Genomic DNA, 17,351 nt, shown 5'->3' with positions numbered 1-17,351 from the left:
GTCCCATTATGTGTGGCCAGTAGCGATCCTGGTGCTGCCCACCTGTAGCTCATGTTGGCTGCTCGCAGCTGTTGGGTCACTGGGTGGAGTGATCGGCGCCATTGAAGGGTTGCCCTCGTTAGATCCTGGTAGAAGGTGAGGTTCGAATTCTCAAATGATAGCGGGGTCTTGTCCCTTAGTGCAGCCATGATCTGTCCCTTGTCTTGTGAGGACATACAGCGGAGGATGACGTCCCGTGCTGTTTGAGATGGAGCCCTTGGGGGGCCTGCGACCCGGTATATTCCATCGGTCACTATTTTCCTTGCTATCGCTGGAGGTAGTATTGTTGCCAGCAGCCTTCTTATATAGTGTGGCAGCTCGTCTGACGTGACACTTGATGGGATGCCACGGATTTTGATATTATTGCGTCTGTGGCTGTTCTCGAGGGCATTCAGGTGTAGGGTTAGGTTATGATGGGACTTTTGGAGCTGTTGCACCGAGGCCTGTGTGTTTGTTAAATTTGTTGTGACTTCTGTCATGTCAGCCTCTGTGGCGCGCACCCGGTCATTTGTGGCCTGTAGGTCAGCTCTGAGTCCTGCAAGCTCCTTCGCCAGCAGTTTGTGAAAATCATGCAGGAGTATCTGCAGGTCATGTTTGGTCGCTGGTGGCGATCCCTCTGGGGGAGCTGGTGGTATGGTGCCGAAATCGGCGCTCCCTGACTGCTCAGCATGGTCCTGTCGTGCAGTTGCTGTCTGGGTTTCTCCTGTGGCCGGTTTGGGCCTAGCGGGCCGTTGTAGCATTGCCCCTATGTCTCTCCCTTCTGTCTGGGTGTTGGCTTTCTGGGAACGGCGTCCCATGGCTGGCATGTGATCCCCCAGGCTGGGATGGGGTTCCGGATACAAGGTGGGTGCAAGGCCTTGGTATACTCCGCCGAGGAGCGCCGTCAGGTCGGGCAGTGGCTGCGCCGAGTAGGCCGCGGTTTTTCGTTGCCGTTTCAGCGGCGTCTTTTTTACAAAGAAGGGCATCTATCGATGCAGCTCGGCTTCCCAAGTCGGGGTGTAGGTCGGGGATGATGGGCTTTATGGCGATTCTCCAGATTTAGACGAGATAAATAAGATTTAGGCCGGAGCTGTCTGCAATGGCGTCTGATCAGCTCGATGGTTAGCTCCGCCCCCCTAAAATTTGTATGTTATACATAGATCTGTATATTTAACATTATTTTCCTGTAAACTAGTGGGCTTTACATCACCAAGAATAACAAACATTTATTATTTATTTTAAGTGTCCCTCAGCAATGTGTACATGCACTAACGTAGGTCTCGGGCTTCTGGTAGAGGACCTGAGAATGAGGAATAAACATACCATCTGAAGACTTTAGTAAATGTCACACTTGAACATTTGAGAAAAAAGAAAAAAAAAAAAAAGAAAATATATCATCTGTAACTTTTTAAGTTAGAAAAAAAATCCCACCCAGACACCCCCCACCAAAAAAAAAAAAAAAAAAAATAGAAATGAATCCTCTCTGGGTATCTGATTTGACAGCCAGGGAGGTGTTTCAGAATTGATTTATAAAAGTTTGGATTTCTGAAAGTTATCTGACACTTTTATTAACTGTCATTGTAATGGGATACTCCATACACAAAGCACTTCACCCAATTATTTACGAAAAGGCATATATTAAAGTATTATTAGTTTCCATGGTTTTTTTTTTTCTTCTAAAAAAAAATTAATAAAAAAATATATATATATATTTTTCTGCATTAGCCCTTCCTCTCTGTCTCTCCCTCTCAATTTGCATGGCCTTATTTTGCTCCACATCATAATAATGTTGTGGTTTCTGGGGACTTTAGTTCAACTGCTGTTTTTTTACAGGTCTCCCACAAACTCATGCTTGATTTATTAACCAGGGTTTACGGGAAATATTCAGTAGGAGAAATGGACACCAAAATGTAGATAGTTACAGAATCATGCAATGCTGTATATATAGAAAAAGTGTAATGTTTTATTTATCTCTAAATGTCCTTACTTGGCACAGCATGATCACACAAACAAAAAATGTGCTTTTTATTTTTAAACGTACCAATACTTGTTGCTCCTGCATCGATGCTGTTTTCCAGAAGCTCTTTCACTGCTGTTGCAAGACTTAGCACCACTTGCCCAGAGCAGATCTGATGAACTGATTTGCGATCTATAGGTTTGATTGCTTTAGCATGTTCAGTACTATAGAAGAAAAAAAAAAAATATTTAATGACTACACATTCTTCAAACATGTCTGATATGGAAACATTTTTACGAAGACAATTTGGGTCCTAAGGGACACTATAGGCACCCAGACCACTTCAGCTAATTTAAGTGGTCTTGGTGCAGTGTCCAGAGAAACTGCAATGTTTACATGGGAAGTGCTTTCAGAATGTTAATGGATTTTTGGTCCGGTGACGGACGCTGGACCTCCTTACGCTCTGCATGAGGACATCCAGTGCTTGTTATTTTCACATAGGAAAGCATTGATTTAATGTTTTCCTATGGGGAGGTCTAATGCATGCACGGCACGCGTCATGCATGCACTTTAGTGCCCCCTCGTGGAGCAATGTCTGAGGAGGCAGAGCCACGACCTAGCGCCGAGGGATATTGTTGCTGGGATCAGATAAGTAAATAAAGGATTTTAACCTTTTTTTTACCTTTGCAGGAGGGGGTTGCAAGGGAGAGGGGAGGCAGAGGGAGCTATAGTGCCAAGATCACAGCTTTGTATTCCTGGCACTATAGTATGCCTTTTAGTAATTTATCCCTATGAAGTGGTCATGGTACCTAGAGTCTGTATGTGTAGCCTTTCGCTATGAAACACTGCACATGCAGAGTATAATCCCTCTGCTGTGAGAGGTGTATCTGCCATCTGCAGACACTTAATTGGGGCATCATTGCACAGATCATAACAAGAGTCAAGTGGCAAATATTAATTCTTCGCATATTGGATATCTGCACGCACAGCAATGGCGTACACCAAAAGTCTAAAATGAAGAGCTGGATATATTTGTTAGCCCGTCCCAAAATTGTTTACGGGATACTTTATGCACCACAACAAATACAGTGCACTGTACTGGTTATGATGCCAGGATTTCCTGTGTGCTGTCTGTAAGTGGCCTGTCAAACTATTTCCAAATGGTTTGACACTTAAATTGCTGTGTTGAGTGAGAACGGTCCTTCTGGTCTCAGTTGATCTGATCTGATAAGAGAAGAATTAACTGCCCTAGATCGGTTTAATTTTTGTCCTCCCTCATTCTTCACATAGGTCTGGTGAATGAGGCCCAGCAAATTATTGGCTCCAGGGTCCCTGTCTAAGCCCTGGGCATGTTCAATGATAAATATTTTCAAGGCAGGTGCTCTGGGCATTTGCGGCCTCTTGAGTTTAGCTACACTGAGCTAACAAAACCAGGAAGTAACAGGTTCGTTTGTCTGATTGACAGCCAGGGGGCATAATTTTATCATTTATAAAAGTGAGAATTTCTATTGAAAGCTGCATTTTTTTTTGTAAAATGAAAAAAACAGCACATACAGCACTTCATCAAGCGAAAGTGCTTTAGGGGTCTTGAGTGTCCCTTTAATACCGCTCTGTGTCATAATCTGGAAGTATGACATTTTTCATTATCATACGACCAACTCATACCAAGTAATAACAGTATTCAGAAGCTGAAAGTCATCATCTGACACTGCATGATAATGCACAGGTATGATTAGATGAACCGCAAGCACTCTTTGCCGGTGAAATCAAACTAATTGAGGCCAATGCTGCTCATTCTTCCCAATATTTGGGACTTCTTGATAACATTTTATGTAACTGAAAATGGAATTTAGAACATGCCTAGAATGTCTTATTAATACAGACGGATACAATAACATTTATTGAAGTTTAAACATGAATGTGGGGTGTATTGCTGTGAAGTTCTGTTCTGCACCCCCAAAGTTTAGAGCTCACAGAAAACGGTGAGATTGAGAAGAGGAACACCAGGTTTTGGGCTTAGTCCCTCCGTATTAGGAGCAGTTGGGAGCTATGCCTGTAGCTGCCATATGACATTATGCTCATGCACTGAGCATGCATTCTGGAATAAGCTTTTGCCAAGTTGCCATAACTCACCAGCCGTCCTCCATGGCACATTAATAGCATGAAGAAGGTGTATTCAGTGAACTGGCATGGGGGTCAGCCAGCTGCAGCCTCCTGACCCGGTCCCAGTCCGCTTCCCAGCTCACAGCCAGCCAATAACATGCCCCTGGTACCCTGCGCTTCACACCCAGCGCCACAAACAGAGCGGAAGTCGCCAGCGGCCATCTTAGATGAGGGCAGAGAGTAAAGTGTAATTCTAGCTCCAAATGGGGATACAAGCTTCAAATAATTTATAACTACACTCCATGCAATATGGCAACCACCACTGCAGACCTGCCTCTTATGGTGCACGGTAGACCCTTTATATTGGGGGTGAGGGGGGGGGGATCATAGCTGTGGGGCAAATTGCAAAAAAAGAAAAAAAAGTGGATATTCCACAGCAACAGGCTTTTTGCTTCCAAGGTAACTGCAACAGTTTTGCACCATAAACTAATCACCCACCAATGTAGCCGGCTGTCTGTAGAAAAAATAAATACATGATTTTTCTGACCACAGTGGACCTGTCGGCAAAGTATATTCCAATCTAAGGCACATTCTTGCTATCGAATGTATTTTTCTTTTTTGCATACTCAGGAAAAAAAAAAAAAAAGTTATTTATTTATTAATATTTTGCCAGCAATAAAGATGGCCGCCGTGCGTTCCATGGCTGTAACCAGTTTGCGTTCCAAATGGAGTGTCCACTCAGAGGCTTGGAACGCTTGGAGTGGGAGACAGGCTGACGTCATCTCGCTGTGGCCAGCGGGTGTTCGTGCTGACTGTGCAGCGTGGCTGAGGATCCCGCAGCGATGCCTATGTACAAAGTGCAGCCGTTCGGCGGCGGGGAGGTGCAGATCGACCTACCTACCTGTATGTACCGATTGCCCAACGTGCACCAGGTCCCCTCCCAGCATCAGGATGGACAGGTACTGTAATGGGGGGCAGCCAGGCTGGACCCCCAGGCCTTCTGTCCTATTTCTGTCATTGTGTGTAAGCGTATCCTCAAATACCTCCTTGATCTGGATCAGCTTACAAAATACCACTGTTAATAATAACCTAAAAATATAAATATTGAATGGCCACTATTAATAAACATTTATTATTACAGGGTATTTAATAATTTCTCATTTTTTTTAGTAGATATTTCTGTGGCAGATGAATAATTTCTACAGTTCTGTACACACAATCTTTTAATATGTCCACAATCTTAGAAACATTTCCACCCAGTAACAGATGGCGTTTAATAATGCAGTATTTTTTTTTTATATATATATTTTGTGATCAGATACCACTCCTGCAGAGATGGGCTACCATTCGTAAATTTTCCTCAAACTATAGTATGTGTTACCAGATAATTTGTGCTAAAGTAGTTAAATAATATCACGTGTGTTAAATAGATTTATTGATTCTGTAGGGTTATTTATTTAAGTGTAACATTGTCAGGTCCTAATACAAATAAAAAAATTAGAATATATAACAACACTTTAGATTTTAGGAAAACTAGATTAACTGAAATATATATATTTTTACATTTAATTTGGCCTAAAATTTTAAAAACCTTTTGATTTCCCTGAAAATAATACTTTAAGGAGTAACCCTGTTAGTATTGAACTGACAGCTATGTCATGTTTCGTGTATATCTTTTAAAGGAACCGTGCTACATCAATTTGACTCCATTTTAAAAGGCGGTTTGTGTATATGACAGATGACTATATCAGGGCTCAAAGTGACTACAATCTCGCCCTGTCAAGTAGAAATTTGAACCCTGGTAACTGTGTCATGGATCCTCCAAGCGTTCTTTGAAAAGTGACTTTTAAAGCCTTTCTAGTAGTGTAGGACTTGAGATTTTAAGCCCTACCATCAAGGGAACATCAATAGTGTCAGATTGGGAATAAGAATGTCTGTCTGTATAGAAATTCTGTGTCTAAAATATGCCTGTGTTCTAGAATGTTGAGTATCACGAGGCCCTAGCAGGAAGTGTATGTGACTTAAATTGAAGCTAATGGGGGAAATTCTTGTATTTTTTTTCTTTTTCTTCAAGTGAATGATTAACTCTGAGATGTTCGAGGACACATTCAATCATTTTATAGTGAATGAAACACTAGCATTCATGCACGTTTCACAAATAGATAGTTATGGGAGGTCCAGGATTGTGTGACAGTCGTCTGGTTATTTTGTGCCTGAGGATGACCTCGATAAAGAATCAGCAGGGCCAATGTATTTATCTAAAACAATGTAGATTTAGTGGGAACATATATTTTGCCACAGGCTAAGGAGTTGCCGGACAACATTCCAACAGTGCTAATTTTAAAATGATTTCAACTTCAGCAAAGGTTTATCACAAATGGATGCTTAATCATTTTGTTAAATATTGTCTGAAAGTAGGGATCTCATTATAAATGTTACAAGAGTAAGGATCATTAAAGCCTTTATATAAAAAAACAATTCATCTTCCTTCCTTCCTTTTTATTACAGTTGTGTCCATCTCTATAATTTTATTTATTTTTATTTTCACTATATCTACTTGCCATCGGTCTCTATTTAGACTCTCCTCTGCCCCTTTTACAGACCTGTGACACCCTTCCCTCTGTTCTTGCCGGTTGCTTCCCAGCCTATGTATCTAATGTGGATGCTTTGTGCCATTGGTTACCCTGCTCCGCTGGCTTTTGTTTAGATCTGGACTTCCATTCCTGTCACTGCTATAAACACTAGAGAATGATGCACATTTGCTATAAGCATTTATGCACACTGTTGCCAATTAGCTCTGGTCTGTGCCGGGCTTGCTGAGCCACTGTGGTGATCTCTCAGTGCATGGGCACATTACGCTTGGTTTTGCCTGCAAGTTGATAAAATGCCACCCACAGCTCCCCTTCATGTGGGGCTTGAACAATTCTTTGAGCAATGCCCTTATTTGTCTTGTGTTGTTGAAGAAGGACCTATAGTATGTTGCTCACGCAGAGCACATCATGAAACCCTGGTAATGATCCGTTTTAATATATATTAGAATATGTATGTCTGTTTGATTGGCAGCACAGGATTACTGCCTTGCACCTATTTCTGTTTGAAATATTGCTAAGATCATGTTTTAGTTAGGTGAATATGAGATTGTGAGGCTAGTCACTGATGTTATTTGTAGATCTTACTGTAGTCTCATTAAACTGATGCAGGAATGGAAAAAATTTGTTCAGCATTTCAAAGCAAAAAGGCTACACATACAGACTCTAGGCACCATAACCACTTCATATATATTAAGTTGTTATGGTGCTTGGAATAACCCTTAGAAGGGGAAATGTCACCATCTGGGGACTTTGTATAATTTGAAAAATCGCAGACGGAGACATCACCATTGTGAGGTGGGGGAGCAGGCAAAGGTGAGTATTACTTACCTGAACCTGTCCCTCGCAGGCGTCGCCATCCTCTTACTGCCGTTCCTGCCATGAGCTGACGTCACTGGTGTATTCTCTTGCATTAATTTCCCTGCAACTGTCACCGATGATGGCTGGGGGAAATGATACAGCTTGATGTCGATTGCTCGGCCTAGTGTCAAGAAGTGTCAGGCGGAGGGATATTACTGAGACAAAGTAGTCCCTTCTTTGTCCCACTATACCTATGACTGGGTGGAATGAAATTTCAAAGAAATTCCAACACAGGAAATATTTGTATTGTATAAAGAATCTATCTTTTTGAAATGCCGCTTTAAATAAAGCCACAATCGTGCATGCCTATGGATTGATTTGAGGTCTGTTTTGCAGTGGGAACTAACCAGTGTTTGTGTGCACAGTTTAGAACACCCAGACCCCCATTATTTACCCAGCCACTCCAGTGTAGAATGCAGAGTTCGTAGGTAGCAACTGAACTGCAAGAGACTGATCCAAATGTCAACAGTAATTCACAAATCTGCATGTAGGGTGTTACAGGTTGATGAAACGAAAGTGAATCAATAATCTGTTTGCAGCTGACATGAGTGTTGTACCTCTCCCCTCCCTTCCCTGTCACTTAGTGTACCACTCCCCTCCCTTCCCTGTCACTTAGTGTACCTCTCCCCTCCCTTCCCTGTCACTTAGTGTACCTCTCCCCTCCCTTCCCTGTCACTTAGTGTACCTCTCCCCTCCCTTCCCTGTCACTTAGTGTACCTCTCCCCTCCCTTCCCTGTCACTTAGTGTACCTCTCCCCTCCCTTCCCTGTCACTTAGTGTACCTCTCCCCTCCCTTCCCTGTCACTTAGTGTACCTCTCTTCCCTCCCTTCCCTGTTCCTCAGTGGTCCTCTACCCCCCTCTCTCTTACTTCCTGTCCTTTAGTACATCCACCCTCCTTCCTTAGTGGTCCTCTCCCCTCCCTGGTGTGCCTCATTATCTCTCTTGTAAAGTGGCCGAGCGCAGCGGACCGCGGTACTGGAGCTTCAGTTTCCTCTCTCAGTGAGCACTTCCTGTCTGTCCGGCCGGACGGTTACAGGAAACTGAAGCTACTGTACAGCTCTGTTCTACTCAACCACGCTTCACTAACAGGTAACAGGTAGGGGGGAGCACTCTGTGCTGCCTTCCTGACAGTCACTCCATTCTTGCGCCCTAAGACTGCCGCCTTAGGGACGCATCGGCCCTGTGTGCACTGGGCCACTGCCGCCTCTCACATTATCGGCAATCTCTGTATCAATAGTGGCTGATACTGATATATAAGTACGAAATATCAGCCAAACCGATTATCTGTCTATCCCTACTATCTTTGCAATGAAGCAATGGTTTAATGATGCTTTGACTGACAAATTGAAGCAGGTATTGCATTCAAATAGATCTGGGAGTTGAATGCCATCAGCATCTGGGTAGACGGGGAGGGCCCAGAGTTTGAGATCCCTGTTTTAAAAGAAACCAGACATGCATATAAACCTTCTGGCAAGTGTCCATAATGCGAATATGAATAACTTACAGTATGCCTGGAGACACAGTTACTCAGGTTTACACATTGTTACTCTGTCCATTTCAATCTTTCTTGCTTCCTGCTATTCTGGTGATCAGACCTCTCTATCTTGTCCCAATGGCTGTATATAGATACATGTATTGATTGGGGCTGCTGGCTGTGTTCAGCTATTGTAGGTAGGAATGTAGACTGCTGAACTTCAAAGATCAATGCAAGAGCTTTCACAGGCATAGGAGGAAATGTGTGGCGGACCCCATGTAAGTTGTCAAACATTCTCTAACAGTTTGACTACTTAATCTGGGAGGGTGCCAGGGCTGTAGTGGTTCTGTTGCTTGAAGATCTCCTTTAAGGTGTTAAAGCATTTCTGAACAACACATGAAGTATAATTATATTAACATTTCAAAACTTGGAACTTACACCGATGAGCCACAACATTAAAACCACTGACAGGTGAAGTGAATAATATTGATTTTATTGTTACAATGGCACCTGTCAAGGGATGGGGGATATATTGGGTAGCTAGTGTACAGTCAGTCCTCGAATTTCAAGTGTTGGAAGCAGATAAAATGGGCAAGCGGAAAGATCTGAGTGACTTTGACAAGGACCAAATAGTGATGGCTAGACGAATGGGTCAGAGCATCTCCAAAACGACAAGTCTTGTGGGGTGTTTTCAGTATGCAGTGGTTAGTACATACCAAAAGTGGTGGAAGGAAGGACAACTGGTGTGCTGGTGTCAGCATCATGGGCGCCCATAGCTCATTTGTGCAGATATGGAGTTAAGGCCACCCTGTCTGTTCTGATAACACAGAAAAGCTACTCTAGCTCAAATTGCTAAAAAAAAAAACAATGCCGGCCATGATAGAAAGGTGTCAGAAAACAAAGTGCATCGCAGTTTACTATGTATGGGGCTGCGTAGCTGCAGACCAGTCAGGGTGCCCATGATGACCCTTGCCACCACCAAAAGCACCTTTAATGGAAACGTGAGCGTCAGTACTGGATCATGGACTAAGGCTGGTCTGATGAATTATGTTTTCTTTTAGACCAGGTGGATGACCGGGTATGTGTGCACGTCATTTACTGGGGCAGCAGGCCAGTGGAGGCAGTTTTATGCTATGGGCAATATTCAACTGGGAAACTTTGTGTCCTGGCATCCATGTTCATGTTACTTTGCCATGTACCACCTACCTAGAGATTGTTGGAGGCCATGTACACCCCTTCATGGCTATGGTGTTTCCTGACGGCAGTTGCCTCTTTCAGCAGGATAAAGCACTCTGCCACACTGCAAAAAATTGTTCAGGAATAGTTTGAGGAAAATGACACCCAGTACAAGATGTTGCCTTGGCCTCAAAATTCCCCAGATCTCGATCCGATTGAGCATATGTGGGATGTGCTTGAACAACAAATTTGGTCCATGGAGGCCCCACTTCTCAACTTGCAAGGCTTAAAGGATCTGCTGCTAATGTCTTGGTGCAAGATACCATAAGACATGCTCGGAGGTATTGTGGAGTCCATGCCTCGATGCATCAGAGCTGTTTTGGCAGGTTTGACACGATGTTAGGCAGGTGGATTTAATGTTGTGGCTGATCAGTGTAAAACGATAAAATGGACTTTACATTTTTTTTTTGGCATTATAATAATTTTAGTTTTCTGCATATTTTAGGAGTCTGACCCAGCTCTACAGGTTCTGGAATCCCGTCAGGAAGACATATTAAAGCGGTTGTATGAACTGAAAGCTGCGGTCGATGGGCTTTCAAAGATGATCCAAACACCCGATGCTGACTTGGACGTGACCGACATCATTCAGGCTGATGAAAGGGCAGCCCCAGCCTCCAATGTTGCTGACCTGGACTTTATTCTTGGAAAGGTAAGTCCAGAGCTGTACAATAAAGATGTATTTATTTATCAGTTCTAAGACACCTCTTGCATGTATTAAAAAAAAAAAAAAATATATATATATATATATATATATATATATATATATATATATAATGTATATGTATTGTATGTATACTAAAAGCCCAAAAGCCTTGCACTCCTACCAAAAAAAATTATAACCCGGTGCTTGGTTGCACAATAAACATGAAGCCAAAAAAAGACCAGCACTCCCAGGATTTTATTGTATGTATGTATATATATATATATATATATATATATATATATATATATTGTATGTATATGAAAGGAATGCAGTACCTGTTGGGTCGCAGGAGCAGGTGATTAGCTACTGAGTTTAGCTCAAAATTGGATCAGGGTCACCAATTCCTGTAAATGCACGATAAGACAAACTATATCCACTAGAGAAACTAGAGGAAAACCCATGAGCGAATACTCAGACTAAAAAGGGTAATACAATTTAAATAAATAAATAAAGATATGGGAAGGGAGGGGGGGAATAATCTCAATAAAACATAGAACTAATGTTATAAAATAGTACATGAAAAATCACTATACTGTGTATATTAAACATGTATATTAAAATCCAGCTTAATTAATATCTCAATAACCAAAAAAGAAATATGAATAAAATATCGAACTGATAAAAAGTCTAATTGTGCAATAAGTCCAATAAATGAGTCCTTAAAACAATATGGCAAGGATGTCTGAATGCTACCATAACCTTATTGGAGGTGGCAGTCGGGCAGCCCAAAAATATAGCTGACCTAAAACAGACCCACTTGCTATAACTGTGTGAAGAAAAACAGGCGAGTACAGTCAACCAGTATTGCAGTCCTATACAGTGTAATCCAAATACATGCAATACAATAAAATTCCACTTGGAGGCTTGAAATACCCGCAATGAAAAAAAAAAAAGTAGTTTTCCTATTTCCTAAACTCTGGATTTCCTATCCAGAAATGAATGTCCTATTCCTGGTATAGTCTCCCTCCAGAGAACTAGACCCTGCTGTTATGTCTTGTGCTTTGTCTGTGAAACTCACTGTATGTTTGCTTTCTGCTTGCAGGACTACGGAGCACTGAGGGACATTGTTATCAATGCAAATCCATCTGTGCCCCCTCTCTCCCTGCTGATTCTTCATAGTATGCTGTGTGAGCGGTATAGGGTGCTGTCAACAGTCCACACGCACTCCTCGGTCTCTAACATACCAGAGCCCTTACTGAAATGCTTTGGAGATCAGGTCCATAAGAAATCTCGACAGGAGTACCAGCTTGGCTTTACACTTATCTGGAAAGATGGTAAGCGACCATACATGACCGTTGGAATAAAGACTTATTTTCATTTTTGATACAAATCCTGGGAGTGCTGATTTTCTTTGGCTATATCTATTTAGTGCAATCTAGCACCGGGTCTACAATCAAGTAAGTTGGAGTGCAAGGTCTCTTTTTCTTTTTTTTATATATATATATATATATATATATATATATATATATATATATATATATATATATATATATATATATAAGCCCTTTAACTTTGTTAGTGCTTGAAGTGTGCGAGGATGTCCCAGTTGCCTTCTTACCTTTTAGGGATTACATTGTTAACAAATGCCCCTTCACTTTCTCAGACCGTCCGAGGCTTCAATCGTGAATCATCAGCTGACACTTTCAACCTATCGGCTATACCCGAACCACTGCCCAAGGTGGAATGTCACCATTTTCCAGACTTTGAGGGTAAACCATTCATTAAGGGATGGTTCTCTGCGCCAGCATGCTATAATACATATGCACAGATTTAACATCAGCTGTCCCAGCTCCACGTTGGGTAATGATGGTGTAGAGTTTAATACGGAAACCCTGCACATTCCAACTGCAAGCACTATGACCACTTCAAATCAGTGACCTGCTCATGGTGCTTGGAGTAACCCTTTGATACTGAAGCAGGCTTCAAAGTTTTATTTTACTTCTGCTTCAGTGATCGGAGCAAATGTTAAAACAATGCTGCCACAGGATAGGTGGGTAGTTTGTTTTACGCTCCCTAGCCAGCTGGCTAATTGAGGCAATTTCAGATGACGTCATAGCATCCTCACCGCTCAATCACAGGAAATCCTGAAGGCGAACTCAGTGAGAGACCCTCATCCATACATGTAATCTGTACAGTCCCAATTGGTCTCCCCTTCTATATTTCATGTGCAAATTAGTCTTCCCTGCAGTTAGTGATTGTAAGCAAATGGACCAGGCCTGCAAATGGGTTCGTTCCTCCCAAAGATCTACTTAAAGTGGGGTGACATACATGCCATTTCTTCTTCATGTTTGTTCTTCAGCCAAATATTTGTATAGTTAATATGAATTTTGGGTTTTAATATAAAACGTTTTCTTTTTAGTGCCCAAACCACAGATGAAATTCAGCATCCAGAATATGTGTCCAATCGAAGGTGAAGGGAACATCGCTCGATTCCTATTCTCTCTCTTCGGGCACTCCTTTAACGCAGTCACTGCAACATTGATAGACAGCTGGGTCGATACTGCAATTTTTCAGCTCAGGGAAGGAAGCAGCAAAGAGAAGGCTGCCGTTCTGAGAGCCCTGAGCACAGCCCTGGGCAAGTCTCCCTGGCTGGTAGGCAACGAACTGACCATAGCCGATATCATTAGTTGGTGCGCCATTCAGCAATCTGGCAACTCCACTGCTATCCCACCCAATGTCCAGAAGTGGATGAAGTCTTGTGAAAATCTTACATCCTTCAAGGCGGCTCTTAAACTCCTTAAGTAACCAAATTAAAGTGGTGACCACTGCAGGTTCCTAATTTAACAATAAAATGCCTGTCTAGACCTTTTTACCAAGTGGATTGCATGTAGACCCTTGCAGTTATTTGTGTATTGCATTCAGAATGAAGTCAACCAACTTCACAAGGTGCCTTTATAAAAAACCCAAACTGTTTATATTGGCATATACTATAAAAAAAAAAGTAAATATTTTACCCATTCTGGATTTTTTCTTTCCATTTAGTTCTGCAAGGCTTTTTCCCTTCATTATGTGAGAAATGTAAAGTACGTTGCCAGTTGTCCTGACCTTATTCAAATGCAGAAGCTTGATATGTTATGAATAGGGACATAGAATATGTAATATTCTACAAAGACAATAATATAAGGAAGAGATGTGTGTTGGCAGTACAATATCATGCTGCCTTGTCAATAAAACTAAAAATCCACTCCTTTCCTTTTCCCTTCATATAAAACAGAGAGTCCTCTTGCAATATAATCCCCTCAGTAAGTTTCCTTGGAGTAGAGGTTGCCAACCCAAACCACAAAGAAAACCAGTTCAAGAATTAAGTTTCCCTGTTGCTTTGAAGACCCTTATAAAACCTGGATCTGAGGTCTGGGAACAGCTCTCTAACAGGGCTACAGTGTGATATCAAAATAACAGTTGCCATTTCCCCCATGGGAGCAGCTAACGTTTAAGATATGTACTCCATATCAGTTAAAGGTTTAACCATTAGTGATGTGTTCTCACACGTTGTGATGGACGTCATCCAATCAGAAGGAGCATAATTAGAGTACAGGTGGAATAAATCGATCACAAAGTGTGGTCATCTTCTAACAAGCCTAAGAACAATGGCTGAAATTTTGTGAAATATAACTGTTGGTATCACATTTAGAAATCCAAATAAATGTATTTGTGGATAAAATGTACCCTGCAATAAAACACATTCTTTCACTTTTTTTCTGGCACAGTAGGCAGGTTGACTCCAACTGGACGATTTTTGTGAATAAAAGATACTGGCCGCTAAATATAAGTGACAGATTTGGGGAGAGTAACAAGATTAAATGGAATAACCTCCTACAACTTGCATGTGTCGTCTGAACATGTTAGGAGCTGAAACATAGATAGGGCACCCATAAGAAGCACCACAATCCAGAGTGATCACCTCTACATATATTATGTGCAAGACTTGAGAGATACTATCAATGCAGTGCAGGCTCATACTAGACCCAGTTCTAGAGCTTTGCCATATTTAAATTAAAGATTGTCTATAAGACTTTACTTTGTACAAACTTTATTACACAATAGAATGATCATTTAAGGTAGGGAAAATTTTTTTTTAACTTTTTTCCTTCCTCATCTTTAAATTGAAATGACAGCTGACTACCTGATAGATTGTAATCTTGAGGTCTTGGGTGTCAACATCTTTTTGTGAGAAGCCTTATTACCCGAAATGGCCAGTGAGATAAGCGGTTTAATTTTATAATGCAAAAATGAAGTACTAGAAAAATATACTAATTTGACATGGTAAGTAAGGTACTGTGCCACAGGTTTATCTGCTTGGACTGATTGAAGAGAACTGGCTCTATTTATGTGTGTTGCCACGGCAAAGCTGTATTCATATATAGGACAGTGGATTATAGGGGATGCTGGGTGAGAGTCGGACATCTTTATGGTCACACTTGGATGTAGGTCATATATTTTTACTTATGTGAATTTTACATTCACTACTAACCTAACAATCTATAAACTGTCATTTTTATAGACAATTCCTGAAGCAAAATAAATTGTTAGCGCAGGACTCCCTTAAGAGGTTCTGCCTTCACTTAGCCAGTAAGCGTACACTTTAATGGCCATTGGAGTGATACTTCCAGTTATTTAGATGTGCATAGGAATTTTTCACAAGTAACCTTTTCTTTGCTTTTTATTCTATGTATTGGGACTGATGTGTACTATAGTAATTGCTGCCGCCCAGTTGTAGTGGGAGTATGAGTGCATGGCTTAGTTTTGTATGTTTGTATACCCCAAAACAGCTTCATTAAGCTAAAGTTGTTTTGGTGCTTAGAATATCCCTTTAAATATGTTTAACCAAAATTGAACCAATTAATAATAACCAGACACCACATTTGCATAAATACAGTTTATTACAATAAAATATTTCAAAACACAGGTAAGGGAACGGTTTGGCAAGAATTTTTGTACTGTAATTTACAGAATAATTAAACTGCTGTGTCTTTGATACCAGTATGTTCCCTTGAGGTTGAAGACAAAGTCTGTTCTTGCAGCATCTGTTTTAATTTTGCATTTTCTTCTTCCAGGTCAAGCACCTTTTTTCTCAGATCCTGAATCACCTGCCAAAAGTACAGAGCATTGGTTTTAAGGAGTCTTGTATTATCAGTGTTTAAAGGGTTACTCCAAACACCATGACCAGTGATTTGAAGTGGTCATGGTGCCTGGAGTCTGTGTTTGGGAATTTAAACTCTCAGCTGTAGCATGTGTAACTCTAGTAATATCATTAGTAATGTCGCAGGATGTCAGCAGACCCTCTGTCAGTGAATGGTGCCTGTCGCAGCTCTGCAGAAACCGGAAGAATGTTACGGGACCACCAGTGAGTATCAGAGCCTAGTTAAGGGGGAAAACCTTTCCTAAGCGGTTTGCCCCATTATTGGAGAACCGGGCCAGGGTACTCCTCCGATCATGACAAGTACAGTGGGCTGTAGGGGTTGTGATAATTGGAATAACCCTTTAATAATTATAAGTAAGGCTGAACTTGATGGACGCAAGTCTCTTTTCAACTATGTAATAAGGAAAGCATTAACAGCTATGCACTATGGGGAAAATATAAAGAGATTTATTCACTAAGCAGAATGCTTTGATCAGCTGACAAATTTGTAGAGGGAAACAATAATTTATGATCAACACCAAGTACCATAACCACTATAGACTGCTGTAATGTTAATGGTGTCAGGAGTACCCTGGCACCGTCCCAGTATTAGTCGCCAATATTAGACAAAGTATATGATATCCACTGGGCTAATGTCACAGATTCCCATGGAGCTGAAAGCTGCTACAAGGATCTTCCAATGACCTAATCTGGAACCTGGAATATGGTTGGCTCATAGAGTGAGTGTTTGCTGACGAGCTCCGCTTTGCACTGCCAGGCTTAGCTCAATGCAGAAGCATTCATCCCTGGATAAGGTGGCTGTAGGTGAACATACCTACAGCTAAGTTGTTTACTCTGGAAGGGCATCAGGACACACCTACCACCAAAACCACTACATTACAGCAGGTTTCTCCCGTCACAGTACAGCCATAATACATGTTATTAAAGGGAAACACTCAGGCAACTATAACTATCTCTATGAATTGATTATAGTGTCTGGAGTCAACTGGCGCTGTCCCTCCATACAGTGTTTAACCATTTTTGAGCAGTTTAAAGAACTATGTCACCAGAACAACTATAGCTTATTATATTTGTTCTGGTGAGTAGAATCATTCGCTTCAGGCTTTTTGCTGTAACACTGTCTTTTCAGGGAAAATGCAGTGTTTACATTACAGCCTCATAATGATGCCACTGGCCACTCCTCAGATGGCTGCTGGAGGTCCTTCCTGGGGCAGTACTGCCATTCAGTGTCTCCACATGCAGACACTGAACTTTCCTCAGAGATGTATTGA

The 17,351-nt window shown here is 41.5% G+C and overlaps 3 protein-coding genes across 3 annotated transcripts in view; 1 reads left to right on the top strand and 2 right to left on the bottom strand.

Moving 5' to 3' along the window:
- Positions 1-4,253, bottom strand: part of PMS2 (PMS1 homolog 2, mismatch repair system component) — a 33,095-nt gene extending 28,842 nt beyond the window's left edge. The window contains exons 1-2 of the mRNA XM_063428871.1: positions 4,109-4,253; positions 2,060-2,199 (exon numbers count right to left, since the gene is read on the bottom strand). Of these exons, the coding sequence (XP_063284941.1) occupies positions 2,060-2,199; positions 4,109-4,122 (154 nt within the window). The 5' untranslated portion in view covers positions 4,123-4,253. The remainder of the gene's footprint in view (positions 1-2,059; positions 2,200-4,108) is intronic.
- Positions 4,254-4,832: 579 nt separating this feature from the next.
- On the top strand, positions 4,833-14,124 carry AIMP2 (aminoacyl tRNA synthetase complex interacting multifunctional protein 2). The gene is made up of 4 exons (XM_063428870.1): positions 4,833-5,037; positions 10,683-10,886; positions 11,983-12,214; positions 13,300-14,124. Exons 1-4 carry the CDS (start codon positions 4,921-4,923, stop codon positions 13,683-13,685), a joined length of 939 nt encoding a protein of 312 aa, XP_063284940.1. The 5' UTR covers positions 4,833-4,920; the 3' UTR covers positions 13,686-14,124.
- Positions 14,125-15,801: 1,677 nt separating this feature from the next.
- EIF2AK1 (eukaryotic translation initiation factor 2 alpha kinase 1) overlaps positions 15,802-17,351 on the bottom strand; it is a 48,319-nt gene continuing 46,769 nt past the window's right edge. Inside the window, exon 15 of the mRNA XM_063430349.1 lies at positions 15,802-16,027. Within this exon, the coding sequence (XP_063286419.1) occupies positions 15,896-16,027 (132 nt within the window). The 3' untranslated portion in view covers positions 15,802-15,895. The remainder of the gene's footprint in view (positions 16,028-17,351) is intronic.

Source organism: Pelobates fuscus, chromosome 8 (assembly GCF_036172605.1).
Source record: "Pelobates fuscus isolate aPelFus1 chromosome 8, aPelFus1.pri, whole genome shotgun sequence".
In the NCBI taxonomy this organism is placed as follows: domain Eukaryota; kingdom Metazoa; phylum Chordata; class Amphibia; order Anura; family Pelobatidae; genus Pelobates; species Pelobates fuscus.
Note: the sequence above shows the minus strand (reverse complement) of the source record. Positions and strands in the feature narration are given on the sequence as shown.